At 34.2% G+C, this 14,332-nt stretch overlaps 1 protein-coding gene across 1 annotated transcript in view; it reads right to left on the bottom strand.

The window, feature by feature from the left end:
* LOC139130658 (alpha-1,3-mannosyl-glycoprotein 4-beta-N-acetylglucosaminyltransferase B-like) overlaps positions 1-14,332 on the bottom strand; it is a 72,684-nt gene that overhangs the window by 48,459 nt on the left and 9,893 nt on the right. The window contains exons 2-4 of the mRNA XM_070696406.1: positions 13,585-13,776; positions 5,566-5,712; positions 4,794-4,927 (exon numbers count right to left, since the gene is read on the bottom strand). Of these exons, the coding sequence (XP_070552507.1) occupies positions 4,794-4,927; positions 5,566-5,712; positions 13,585-13,776 (473 nt within the window). The remainder of the gene's footprint in view (positions 1-4,793; positions 4,928-5,565; positions 5,713-13,584; positions 13,777-14,332) is intronic.

Genomic DNA, 14,332 nt, shown 5'->3' with positions numbered 1-14,332 from the left:
TGTTGACAGACAACGGACAACGACAGAAAATCAACCTATTTGATAAGCTCTGCGTTGCTGACAGTGGAGCTAAAAAATAGTAGTGTTGGTCATATTTGCATAGTTTAGCAATTTCTGTATTAACTCATTATTGACAAGTTAGAATATGAAAACAAATTATAATATGCTTAGCTAGAATCCGGCAATCTGATTTGCTGGAGCCAGGGTATATATTCTCAACAAGAAGACCTGCGCCCCGCATAACATTTTTGAGCTTGCGCAAAATTTTGAACTCCAGCTTTAGAGCTAAATGCACCAGTTGAACAAGTCTAGGGCTTGAGATTGATTTTGATTGTTGAATTTTAGTGTGGTGCAGCTCGATGAACCAACAAATGAAGAGTTTGTATAAGTAGCGATGGCAATGTAACAACAATATAATCTTTTAATTGTTTTTTGAGCATTTTTCAAGTAAAATTCCTCAAGTTCGATGTGCAAATGCGATATTGATGCGTTACTGTAATGTATGGAATCAACTGTTCATGCGCGTGCATTCTGAAACATTCTTTTTTGAGTTGTGTTAAGGCTGGGCTCCTGAGCCCTTGTCCCAACTTTGTGTCCTAAATAATGACATCATCCACTCGTATTTAACTTTAACATATTATAATGAGGTTATTAATGGTGCGCTCAGGTATTTTGTTGCCGATATAAGACCTCTGGGGTGAACACTAGCATATTTGGGTGAAATAATCACCTCACTTCGCTTGGTGATTATTTCCCACCGAATACGCTAAATTTCACCACAGAGGTCTTATATCAGCAACCAAATACCCATGCTTGCCGTTTATAACCTCTAATTATATGTTTACCTAGTCATCCATGTGAATTATTGACATATTTATTTTCAAATAAGTAATGGTCACTGCCCATACTGAGAACTGACTTAAAAGATAGTTGTAAAAAAAAATGCCTTTTGCTATGGTGAGGCCTTGAATTAATAACTCGCTTTGTAGCTTGATTTGGCTTGTAACAATCTTAAGCATCTTTTATCTGTTGCTGTTACTTTAGGTCAAGTTGATTCAGATCAATAGAGCACAATGTGTCCCATACGTAAGTAACATATTACCGGTATACATGTAATTGATCTGATATGACAAAAATGATGATTTTGTAAAATTTTCCATCTTGAGTAAACATAAAATGATGTCATAAAATTCTTGTAGTATTAAATAAGACTACAGCAGTAATAGTTTCAGGTCCTACTGGCTATAAACAGTTTTTAGAAACTACTCTGACAATCCAAGATCATGTGATTTGTGACTATGAGTTTCAAAAAAATGTTGTTGCTCAATATTGTTACTTGTCAAATCAAGATACAAAGTGAGTTATTAACAAGCGACCTAGCGGCCGATATAGCTCCGCTGTGTTTATGTAGAGAATAACTATTTTTGACACATGTTGATGAAGAAGGTGGAAATCTTTGATAGCTCAATGCAGTGGCCGAAAAAAGTGCTAAAATAGCTGCAATAATACACAAGAGAAGATTTCATTGTACTTTGAATATATCACATTGGATCATCCCTAAGAACATGTCAACCAAAGCTATCTGATGAGTAGTTTTTTGGAGAATAAAATTTTCTGACCAAAAATGGCAACAATTGCCCCAAAAAATAAAAATTGCAGATTTCATCATAATTTCAATAAATATTATTGAGTTCATCTATAGAAATCTCTATACCAAATTTCAAAGCTATCAGATGAGTAGTTTTGGAAATACACATTTTTTGACCAAAAATGGCAAAAATTGCCCCAAAAATACAAAATTACAGATTTCATCGGAAATTCAATATATATTACTTAGCTCATCTGTAGAAACCTGTATACCAAATTTCAAAGCTATCAGACCAGTACTTTTTGAGAAACACATTTTTTGACCAAAAATGGCAAAAATTGCCCTAAAATTACAAAATTGCAGATTTCATCATAATTTCAATAAATATCATTGAGGTGATCTGTAGGAACCTGTATACCAAATTGCAAAGCTATCAGATGAGTAGTTTTGGAAATACACATTTTTTGACCAAAAGTGGCAAAAATTGCCCCAAAAATACAAAATTGCAGATTTCATCATAATTTCAATAAATATCATTTAGTTCATCTGTAGGAACCTGTATACCAAGTTTCAAAGCTATCAGATGAGTAGTTTTGGAAATACACATTTTTTGACCAAAAATGGCAAAAATTGGCCCAAAAATACAAAATTACAGATTTCATCAGAAATTCAATATATATTACTTAGTTCATCTATAGAAACCTGTATGCCAAATTTCAAAACTATCAGACCAGTACTTTTTGAGAATTACATTTTTTGACCAAAAATCGCAAAAATTGCCTTAAAATGCAAATTTGCATATTTCTGCACAATTTGAACAAATCTGAAATAGATCATCCCTAGGGACATATGTACCAAATATCAAAGCTATCTGACTGGTAGTTTTGAAGAAGAAGATTTTTAAAGATTTTTTTACCAAAAATGACAAAAATTGCCTTAAAAATACAAATATGCAAATTTCACCACGATTTGAACAAATCTGTCTGAAGTCACCCTAAGTAAACTGCATATCAAATTTCAAAGCAATCAGACAAGCGGTTTCAGAGAAGAAGATTTTTTTAACAAAAACACCAAAAAATGCCCCAAAAATACAAATATGCAAATTTCACTACGATTTGAAAAAATTTTAGTGAGGTCACTTCAAGTGAGCTGCATATAAAATTTCAAAGCAATTGGACTTGCGGTTTCAGAGGAGAAGGCAATTGTTGACGGACGACGACGGATGACGACGACGACGGAAAATCAACCTATTTGATAAGCTCCGCGTCGCTGACAGCGGAGCTAACAAATGCATTAACCTTTACACAGCAGGGCTCGACATAAGCGCTAGCCCACTAGCCCGAGGCTAGTAAATTTTCGAGAGGACTAGTAAAAATGTCTTCAGAGGTAGTCCTGCGGACTAGTGCAATTTTTCCGTACGTTTTAAATGGTTCAATCTTAGCTCGGTTTCGAAAAGTTTATCGCTACAAAACTAATGGGACTTCGAAAACATCGGAACCATCCGTCCCGGGCATCCGTCGGTAAATCTTTCGGAAACACGATTAGTTACACAAATCAAATGCCGTGCCACACATTTGATAAGAATGAACCAAGCCTCGATCATTTAAAAATAAACTAATTTTTACCCAAACAATATGGACAGTGAAACAGTGAAGCAAACTTTATTGATCACCAACTTAAAAATGAAACAGTTTACCTGCTACGGAGAATCAAATTGTACATGCCAGTATTGCACTATATATGGCTCAAAGCACACAACGCTGAGTATCAAACGGGATTGTCTGCACGTGTATTTTGGACTACTTGAAGCTCATCACTTCACTAAACACATGAGCAACTCCACAATTTTGTTGAAATACTGTATCCTTGCCTTTCAAAGAAGCATTTTTCCCAAGAATTCTTTAGGGGCATTCTCAAAAACACAATCGGATCGTTCGTAGCCAGCTTGACCTTGCCTTAGAATGGCTCCACATGCTCAACTCCATATATAGTCAAGACCCCCTAGTATGGTTTTAGCTGATCTTAAAAAGAGCCATCTAGCTTGCTAAAACAGTGCTTTGCAAGTTGCTAGCCACTGCTTGCACAGGTGAGAGAGTTCCTCCCAGATGCTAATTTGGTGCTGGCAACTTATTGTTTTGCCATTTTAGTGGAAAAGTATAAATTATTGGGGCAATAATAGTGAAGTGAACCTTATAACAGTAGTGAAAAAACCAACATTGAATGGGTGTATCAGACTGTTGTGTCCAATCAGTTCTAGGAGTCATTGGTTATTTTTGTTCTGAGCACATTTTCTTACCAGTAACTGGTAAAAACTCATAAAAGATACAAGTACATGATATGGTAAAATGAAATTTTTTACTATAAAAAAAAAAAGTTTTCACAAACCATTATTATAAATGAGAGCTCCTCCCCACAAGCATGGTTAATTTAAAAATGTATTGTGATATATTTGTCAAAAATATGAAGGCACTCCACAGGAACATTTGTGACTGGCTGATAAAATTTCAGTTCTGGAGAAACAAAAGCCGAGACTCAGCCTTGCCATGAACAAACATGTTCTTTGCAAATTAGTGGTGCACTACCTGAGCTATGAAGGATTTTCCAACAAATTCATCCCTACCTCTGATTTTATTCTTGACGGCAATAGGCTATTTTCATGACCTCTCCTCCTACACATTACATTTCATTCAGGTTATTTTAGTGGTTTATATATGATTCAAAGTTAAACACTTTGCAGTACGCAAATGTGCTAGTCTTGCATGAAAGTTAGTTACTGAGTTCAAAAACCTTTGTGACAAAAAGTATGAGGACAAAATGTACTCCTCTTTACAACATGAGAGCAACATTTGGCTTTGCTTGAGCAGGACTAGTACCGGTAGATTCATTTAGGACTACTAAAAATAAACTGCTACTAGTCCTCCGGGCTGGTGGATGATTTGACCTTGTGTCGAGCCCTGCACAGTGACATGTATCCTTTACGTCAGGTCCACATGTAAGTCTGGACATTAACTATAATTCTTTTGAAAATAAAAATAATGTCAACAATATACATTTTTGATGACTAGGTAAACACAAATAATTTCTTTTTTCTTTTAAGTGTTGAAATATTGAGTTACATACAGAAAATGCTGAAATATGCCAATGTGACCAACACTACTAAAACCATATTTGCTAGGCTGAATGTAAGGTGTTAGTGTAAACTTACCTCTCCAATGAAAACTATGATTACACAATCAAGTTTTTCTTCATCTGACAATCCATCTACCAAAGATTTCAATGTATCAAGTATATAACTTTGTACTTCTCTTTTGATGGTTGGCATGCCAATAACGACAGAGACTGTACACAAAAACAAATATTACAACAAATCACAGCAATTTCAGGACAGATACTATAACTAATGACATTTGTTGATTCAAATTTGCCAGATTACTGTATTTACCATTCAGCTGACTCACAATGTTTTCAGTCCTGATACAGGCTTTGCAGACCAAGACTGTATTGGAAAGGCTGGACCTTTCAGAGGGCATGAATACTGCATAACAAGATCCACAAAACCTGCATTGGGTCTGTACCAGGTTTTCTCATATACTGTTGAATATGTGGTGAAATCCTATTATCAGAGACTGTTTATTTAAAGAAATCTTGTCTTACATGATAAATTTCACACCCATTTTGAGTTGAAATCATTGCATACTTGAAGCTGAGCAATAGGTGACAGCTAAAGTATGATCACTTAAACGTCAAGTAGCCACTTTTATCAGAATAGCCAGGCATGCTTTGAATCTCACAGTGGTTTGTTGACAATTGGAGCATTTGCAGATAGCGAGGTATGTAGCAAGCACAATAAAAGTAGTTTAGTAATGCATGTTAAGACCCATCTCCAGTCAAAGTGTGCCAAAACGTGATACACCAACTTATAACATTAACAATGCCAGCACTCTTCTAATTGTGCTGCATGGGAACTATGTTCTTACCCCCAACTCTTCCTTGAGACATCAGAAAGGCTGGTTGCAGTCCATCTGCGTTTTCCAGGAGATGTGGTAAGTAATGAATTGCTGAGGGCACTTGTAAGGCTTGACCCTCGGCAAGATAGCGATGTAACCTCCTCTTAGTTTCTTCAACTGCAAGAACAACATCACAACAAGTTGACAAAAATGCAGTACACCTTCAAATTTGACTGTGTGTTGACCAGAAACGTTGAAGCTGAAATACATGTAGGTCCCTATTTATGAAATCTACAACACATTTACATTCACTGCTTTCCTTCCATCAGTCTATCACTTTCGCAACAATAATAAATGCACAGAATTTTCAACAGTATGTATCCTGATTCCACAGGGAACAAATATATTGAGATCTGTCATCAAAATTAGCAAAATAGCCACGTACAATTTGGACAAATCATATCTAAATAATCCCTAAAGGACTTGTAAACCAAATATAAGATTAATTTGACTGTGGTTTTGAATGCAACAAGTTGTCAGATGACACTGGACAACGTATGCCGAACAACAGACACCAGACAAACTATCTATTTGATAATCTCTGAGTTGCTGAAAGCATAGGTACATTTGTAATTAGTTTGGCTTGGTTTGTATAAAGATTGTGGAAAGACATTTGTATAAAAGCAAATGTATGATGTAAAATTTAATATCTTAACTGCCTGTGACATGAATAGTGCAGCAAATTCTCTATTTGTATTTGACAGAAAAACATTCATTTTAATTCAGAAGGACCTACTTGTTTGTACTATTATTGAAATTGATCAACTGTAAATAGCTTTGATTGCAACACTGTGGATTGGAAATCCACATCTTTCTGATATCAATGTTACTGGTATGTGCTTTAAATGAAATGTACAAATAAATAACTGATATGCAAATAAAGGCATTATAGAAAGCTGTAAAATAAACTCTGAGGATCTTCCACATGGTTGAATGAGAACCTTATTATTCTGTAAAGGAATTAAATCATGCAATTCAATATTGGTGGGAGGTATTCATAAATATCATACCAACTCGGTACCTGCATGGAAGGCCAAATCCTGAACAATAAAACTAAATTTCCATCTTATTATCTGCATCAAAAAGAACATACAATCGTTGAATATTAATCTTTGGATGATGTGAATGGAAATCTATCTCCAACTGTGGCAATAACTGTTTATTACTCTGAAAAGCTGTGTGATAACAAGTTATCACTCTGTATCTTATCAAGTTTCTAATCAGGTAACATCATACACCTATCACTACATGTATTTCCTGCCAGCGCATTAACACAATTACTGAATATCAAATCTATACAATTACTGGATATCACAACAATTACAACACAATTACTGAATTATAAAGGATATCAAATCTATAAGGATAGAGATAGTCTTGCAGATAATTGTGACAGCCAAATTTCAAAAGCCTTTACAACATACATCTTTAGCTCCACTGTCTATGATATACTCTGACTGAAATTCACACTTCAATGAAGCATAGCTACAAATTAAACTTAATGATATTTAAACTGGTAATGATTTGACCTTAGATCATGGCAATCCTTCACACAACTTACACACACTGACCTTATACATGTGTACTATTTTCTGATACATGCATGCACACTGGTATGCAGTGCCATTAAAGGATACAACAGTGGCAGGGAGATGGTAGAAATGAAAAAGTCCCTGAAACTTTCATTAATATATCTGTACATGAACTTGTGTTGGGGCAAAGTCAAAATATTTATGCTGGATGAATCAAGTCTATGACAATGACATACAAGGCTTGCTGACATCTGGTTTTTATCAACGATTCAGGGACTTAAACTGTACAGCAATGGTTTCACATGAAACATTCATTTTTCATATTGAATTCTACTACAAAATAAATCTGCAATATTAATGTGTTACCTTCCCTGGAAGGTGACCACAGCTTGCTTGCATAGTCAGGACAGCTGGTTTTTCCTGTCTAATAAAATTATATTTAATTTGTGATGGAAGCAGTATGAAACTTTTAGGGAATAACACTTTGATCAAAATGTCACAGTGTTGTTAAGGATTTTAGGTGAAATGTGAGGAATAACATTCCAAATATTGGACATTTGATACTGACCCTTTCCAGATATCTCTGACATTTTATTTTGTCCCTTTCCAGATATCTCTGACATTTTATTTTGTCCCTTTGCAGATATCTCTGAAATTTGATATTGTCCCTTTCCAGATATCTCTGACATTTTATTTTGTCCCTTTCCAGATATCTCTGACATTTGATATTGTCCCTTTCCAGATATCTCTGACATTTTATTTTGTCTCTTTCCAGATATCTCTGACATTTGATATTGTCCCTTTCCAGATATCTCTGACATTTTATTTTGTCCCTTTCCAGATATCTCTGACATTTTATTTGGCTATATAAAAATACTAGTTTATCATACGTTGTTTGAATTCAATATATTACCATTGTGATCACTTTGTTAGCAACTATAGCAAAGAATTTGGTATCAGAAGTATCCCTTTAACGCATAATGGGGAAACAAATACAGTATCAATTACCTGTGTGTAAATAAACACAAAGAGATTACTTTTGTTTTTGCTAATTTGCATATCAGCTTATAAAAATACAGGTTTTTTTCATGTGCAACATGGAATACAGCAATACATATGTAACACTCTCTTTACAGATATCTCTGACATGCAATACTATTATTCTAACATACCTTTTAGTTATGAATATTTGTAACCAAATGTGTGGGTCTGTTAATTCAATTGACATTATCAGCTACTCAGCATTAAATTACAATATGACACTGAGCTACAGTATACCACAAGATTTTGACCAGTTCATGACAGTTATACATATTATAGCATCATTCGAGGTACAGGTCAACACAATATTATTGTATTACTAATCAATTGATATCATTACATGAGGGTGTACACGACAGATGTTTCAAAACTAAAATAAAATCCCAAGGCTTTACATGAATGTATGAAACTACAAGAAAAATACAAAGAACAGATGGTCTGTATGGTATACTGTAAACAATGTGAATGGTAAATTTGCTGTTTCCTGGTGAAAGATGCATGTACATTTTGTAAGCAAAAGAAGTAGCAAATAACACTTTCAAACTTACTGGGGTTTTTTTCTGTTGGATATTGGGACAGATATAGTGGTAGTTGCTGGGCTTTATTCTACTTCAAATCTATATTTGGCTTTTCAGTCTCAAATCTTCAAAATATATAGTGACTCAGAAGGATTCTCTCACAAATTCAACATACCCTGCCACTTCTAGCAATCGACAGTTTCTGAAATACCACTGGTTATAAGAGTGTTTGATTAACAGCCCATCTGTGCTTTCCTATAGCATTACATTCAGAATGAAAGATCACTTTACATGGGGACATGAATGGATAAAAACGTGACTAACAAAGTGCTGCTGACATGTTTCATAAACAAGCGACCTAGCGGCCGATATAGCTCCGCTGTGTTTATGTAGAGAATAACTATTTTTGACATATGCTGATGAAAAAGGTGGAAATCTTTGATAGCTCAATGCAGTGGCCAGAGAAAAGTGGCTAAAATAGCTGCAAAAATACACAATTGAAGATTTCATCATACTTTGAATATATCACATCGGATCATCCCTAAGAACATGTCAACCAAAGCTATCTGATGAGTAGTTTTTTGAGAATAAAATTTTCTGACCAAAAATGGCAACAATTGCCCCCAAAATAAAAATTGCAGATTTCATCATCATTTCAATAAATATCATTTAGTTAATCTATAGAAACCTGTATACCAAATTTCAAAGCTATTAGATGAGTAGTTTTGGAAATACACATTTTTTGACCAAAAATGGCAAAAATTGCCCCAAAATTACAAAATTGCAGATTTCATCATAATTTCAATAAATATCATTAAAGTGATCTGTAGGAACTTGTATACCAAATTGCAAAGCTATCAGATGAGCAGTTTGGAAATACACATTTTTGACCAAAAACGAAAAAAATTGCCCAAAAAGTGCAAAATTGCAGATTTCATCATAATTTCAATAAATATCATTTAGTTCATCTGTACGAACCTGTATACCAAATTTCAAAGCTATCAAATGAGAAGTTTTGGAAATACACATTTTTTAACCAAAAATGGCAAAAATTGCCCCAAAAATATAAAATTACAGATTTCACAATAATTTCAATATATATTACTTAGCTCATCTGTAGAAACCTGTATACCAAATTTCAAAACTATCAGACCAGCACCTTTGAGAAATACATTGTTTGACCAAAAATGGCAAAAATTGCCTTAAAAATGCAAATTTGCATATTTCTGCACAATTTGAACAAATCTGAAATAGATCATCCCTAAGGACATATGTACCAAATATCAAAGCTATCTGACAGGTAGTTTTGAAGAAGAAGATTTTTAAAGATTTTTTTACCAAAAATGACAAAAATTGCCTTAAAAATACAAATATGCAAATTTCACCAAGATTTGAACAAATCTAAATGAGGTCACCCTAAGTAAACTGCATATCAAATTTCAAAGAAATCGGACAGGCGGTTTCAGAGAAGAAGATTTTTTTACCAAAAACAGCAAAAAATGCCCCAAAAATACAAATATGCAAATTTCACCACGATTTGAACAAACTTACGTGAGGTCACCCCAAGTGAACTGCATATAAAATTTCAAAGCAATTGGACTTGCGGTTTCAGAGGAGAAGGCAATTGTTGACGGACGACGACGACGACGACGACGACGGACGACGACGGACGACGACGGAAAATCAACCTATTTGATAAGCTCCGCGTCGCTGACAGCGGAGCTAAAAATTCAGGACTAAGAGTTTTAGAAGAAAGGATTTTTTCACAAAAATGACAAAATCAGCCAAGAAAACATGTTTCATTGTGTTACATGTATCTCTAAATAAGGTCATAGCTGTTGGCAAAAACATCTGTACATAATTAGACAAAGATAAATTTGTTTATCAATCAAAGTAAGACTTTCATCCCTCACCCACACACATAGATTTTTTGTGAATAATGATCACAATTTACTTGAAAAAAGATTTTTCTGGAATTTAACCAGTCCATGGCACATCAAAAGTCAAACAAAGAAATAATTGAGATTGGTATATGTCAACTTCCTTCACAAAAAGTAAGAATATTGTTCATATTTCATCATCATTTGCAAATAACACAAAGGACAAACATTTTAAGAAAAATATGTCAAAGAAAGAAGAACCGCCCGAAAATTTCCATGTTTATTTTATTTTATTTTTTTTATTTTATTTTATTTGATACACAGATCAACGGGCAAACCCACTAACAGATCTGCGAAACAAAAAAGTCACATCATCACAAGACAAATGTACAAGACAACCATAAAAGTAACACGTTACATTAAATTGAAAAAACATACACAAATCAAAAAAGAGAACTGTTAAAATGACTGGATAAAATAGTTTTAAAACTACACAGCGTAGAGAAAATATCTATTTGAAAGAGATATCGTTAAAAATAGACATGCATGCATCTGGGCACTGTTGAAAATTTTCTGCAATTAACAGAACACAAGTCTGGTTTAAAAAGGGGTTTCTTGCGTAAATTTCTACTGGGGGCATAAAAGCAGATTTGATTTAAAATATTTGGTGAATCATAATGTGAATGGATTATTTTGTATAAAAAGCACATGTCAAGGGTTAGTCTTCTATTGTATAACTTAGGAATGTTCAGAATTCTGCAATAAAATGGGTAGCTGGATTTACTGCAGTGAACATTGAGTTTGCGACAAATGTATTTCACAAACTTAATTTGTACTCGCTCAATTTTTTCTGACAGGCCCTGCTGGTGGGGTGACCACACAACAGAGCCATACTCTAGAATAGATCTTACATAAACAAAATACAGAGAAATAATTGCTAAAATGTCATTGAATGACTGGCAGAGACGCTTAATAAAACCAAGAGATTTGAAGGCTCTAGAGACAATGTTATTGATGTGAAAAGAATAATTAAGATTGGAAGTAAGGTAAATGCCCAAATCCTTGACAACAGAGACCCGTTGAAGGGGAGGATCACTGATGGAGTAATCAAGAGAGGAAATGACTCTTTTCTTAAGTGTAAAACTGTGCAAATGTTATAATAATTTTCACAAGTCAACATTAAATCACTGTTAGGAACCTATCAATACCTTTGAAAGCTATTACATGAGCAATTGTGAAAAATATGTTTTGACAACAAATGACAAAATTAGGCCTAATATTTACATATTCAAATTACTTCTTCATTTATGAAAATCATAATTACATAATTTGTTCATAATTCTGCCAATCACATCTCTATGAGATTCCACTCAGTTCTAGATAATCATACGTACATTCCTCATACCAAAGCTGGTAACATTTTATGTGATAATTATTCTGAGTTTAATGAGCTCCAAAATTAGGCCTGAAGACGGCTTGACGGATGGATGGGCGGATGGATGGACAGACAAACAGAATGATGACATTAGCCCCCTACTGTGCCTCCTCTACACACAGGGGCCAAAAATGGCAAAGTATATGTTGCAAATTAATATTGGCTGATGATCAACAAATGCCTGTTTGATTGTGAATTAAAGCGTGGATAAATGGAATCATTAATACATTTTTATTATACAAAAGGAAATATTACAAGATACAAGATGCTGTGTTTAGTTTTAGTTTTAAATTGACATTCACAGGAAGGTACAGTAACACTATTCTTAAGCAATGTTTGAAAGAAATTGTTTAAGAACTGACGCTGCATTGTTGCACGGTGGCTGGACAGGTTTGGATGACAATGAATCTTAAATATCCCCTTAATGAGGACTACCGGGTAATACAGAGATACCTTTATTTCATGAAAATACTGCATCTTCAATATCCTTGTGATGTCATCTGGCATGTAACTACTTCCTTTACATGTACTTCCTAAACTACCACATGTTCAAATTTAACAATAGTGTACTGTTTTATTGAAACATAAAAATTTCAATCAGTTTCAAAATTAAAACTGGCAATAAATCCTTTGGCATTCAGCATATTGTCTATGGCCCTGTGTGAGCCAAGCACCTGTATAATACTTTCATCAGCAATGCATCAGTGCATAACCTTCATGTTTGTAATAGAAGTATGCCATATGTCATATTCAACAAAAAGACTGCTTGTTTCAATAACATTTGTTCTTCATATTTTCCCACACAATAAGAAATATAGAGGAAAGAACGTTGCCAAAGGGAACTGAAGTGTCTACAGGGTAAGACTATAGTCATTTGCATAAAAATAGCCATATCTGCCATCTTTTTTCTGATGTGCAGGGTGCTGGAAAGGTTATATCTGATTGGTTGATTGTCACTTTTCACAGCAACTTAGGGAGTTTATTTGTATTATTCAATTATAATTGTAAGATTTAGCTAACCAATTAGATAAAAGATTCCTCTAGATGCTGTACATTAGCCCTCTTTTTTTGAACCTGTTGAGTTCTGTCCATGCAATCATATGCTTCGGACCCTAGGTGTTAACATAGAGAAATTACTGTATTTCTTCTACATGGTTATAATCCTGACAAGAACATAGGTGTGCACTTCTTTCATTTACAAACAGTTTGACAACAGTACCCGTGCCATAAATAGTCATTGTTCTTTGTTGAAGACGGAATCCCCATTTAGAGTCATGCAGGAAGTAATTGGATACACGTGAGATTTACTATGATACATGTAATCCTCCCTCACTGTGTATAGATTATAGATAGTACATGTACATGTACTATCTCTTCAAGACCCAGATTGTTACTCAAGGGTCTGTGATGACTGTATATGTATATACATCATATCTGTCATGGATAAAAAGTCAATAAAGGTCAAAAGTATTCTTCAAAATTATTAAACATCATTCAACAACAAAGCAATTTATAAAAACATGTAACTTCACACTTCATTAAAAAGATTTTCTACAAATGACAGGTAAAAGAAAATTACTTACTTTTCTGTCTGTCAACGGTGTTATTTGTGTCAACATGTTCAACCTTGATATCAGAGAAGGCAACTGCTATCTGTTCTTTGAGTTGAAACAATTCCTGAGACCTGGCTTGATTTTGTTTCTCAGCATACCGTAGTCTTTCTACAACTTCATTAAACTTCTGTTCATAGAGTTGATTAGCCACTTTGCCATTATCTGTCAAGCAGAGTAGAGATTTTTTGTTTTACATACACATTATACAGTAAAACATCACATGAAAGATTTTCATGCATAGCACAGCAAACTGAATCCAATGTAGTTGCAGTTGTAAAGATACTTCATAAAATACAGCAAGATTGACTTGTATTTTATATTGGCAGTATATATACTAAATGCATGTATTACGATAAAGTGACACATCACAAGCATTTTCAAACTCTCAGAATTGTAAACAAAGAAAATTCAAGTTTATTCCATTTCTACGCTTAGGTTTCTTTGATTTCTGTTTCTGTAGGATTTTGTTTTTGTGTTCCTAGGGATTCAACTGATGATATTCTGACAATTACTTTGTTGCCTGAGATTGAAAGTGCAAGAGCCTAACCTTTGGAGACAATGAATTAGTCTTGTATCTTATGGAATATTATGCGGCAAGCTTCTGGATAGGGTCGTAAAATGATCAATGATTATGAATATATTTCTAACACCACAGCACAGAGGCTACAATGGTATTAGACTCATCACTGGAAGGTTGCTAGTTCAAGACGTACACGTA

Source organism: Ptychodera flava, chromosome 4 (assembly GCF_041260155.1).
Source record: "Ptychodera flava strain L36383 chromosome 4, AS_Pfla_20210202, whole genome shotgun sequence".
NCBI classification, from domain to species: domain Eukaryota; kingdom Metazoa; phylum Hemichordata; class Enteropneusta; family Ptychoderidae; genus Ptychodera; species Ptychodera flava.
The sequence above is the reverse complement of the archived record's forward strand: the minus strand, read 5'-3'. Positions and strand labels throughout refer to the sequence as shown.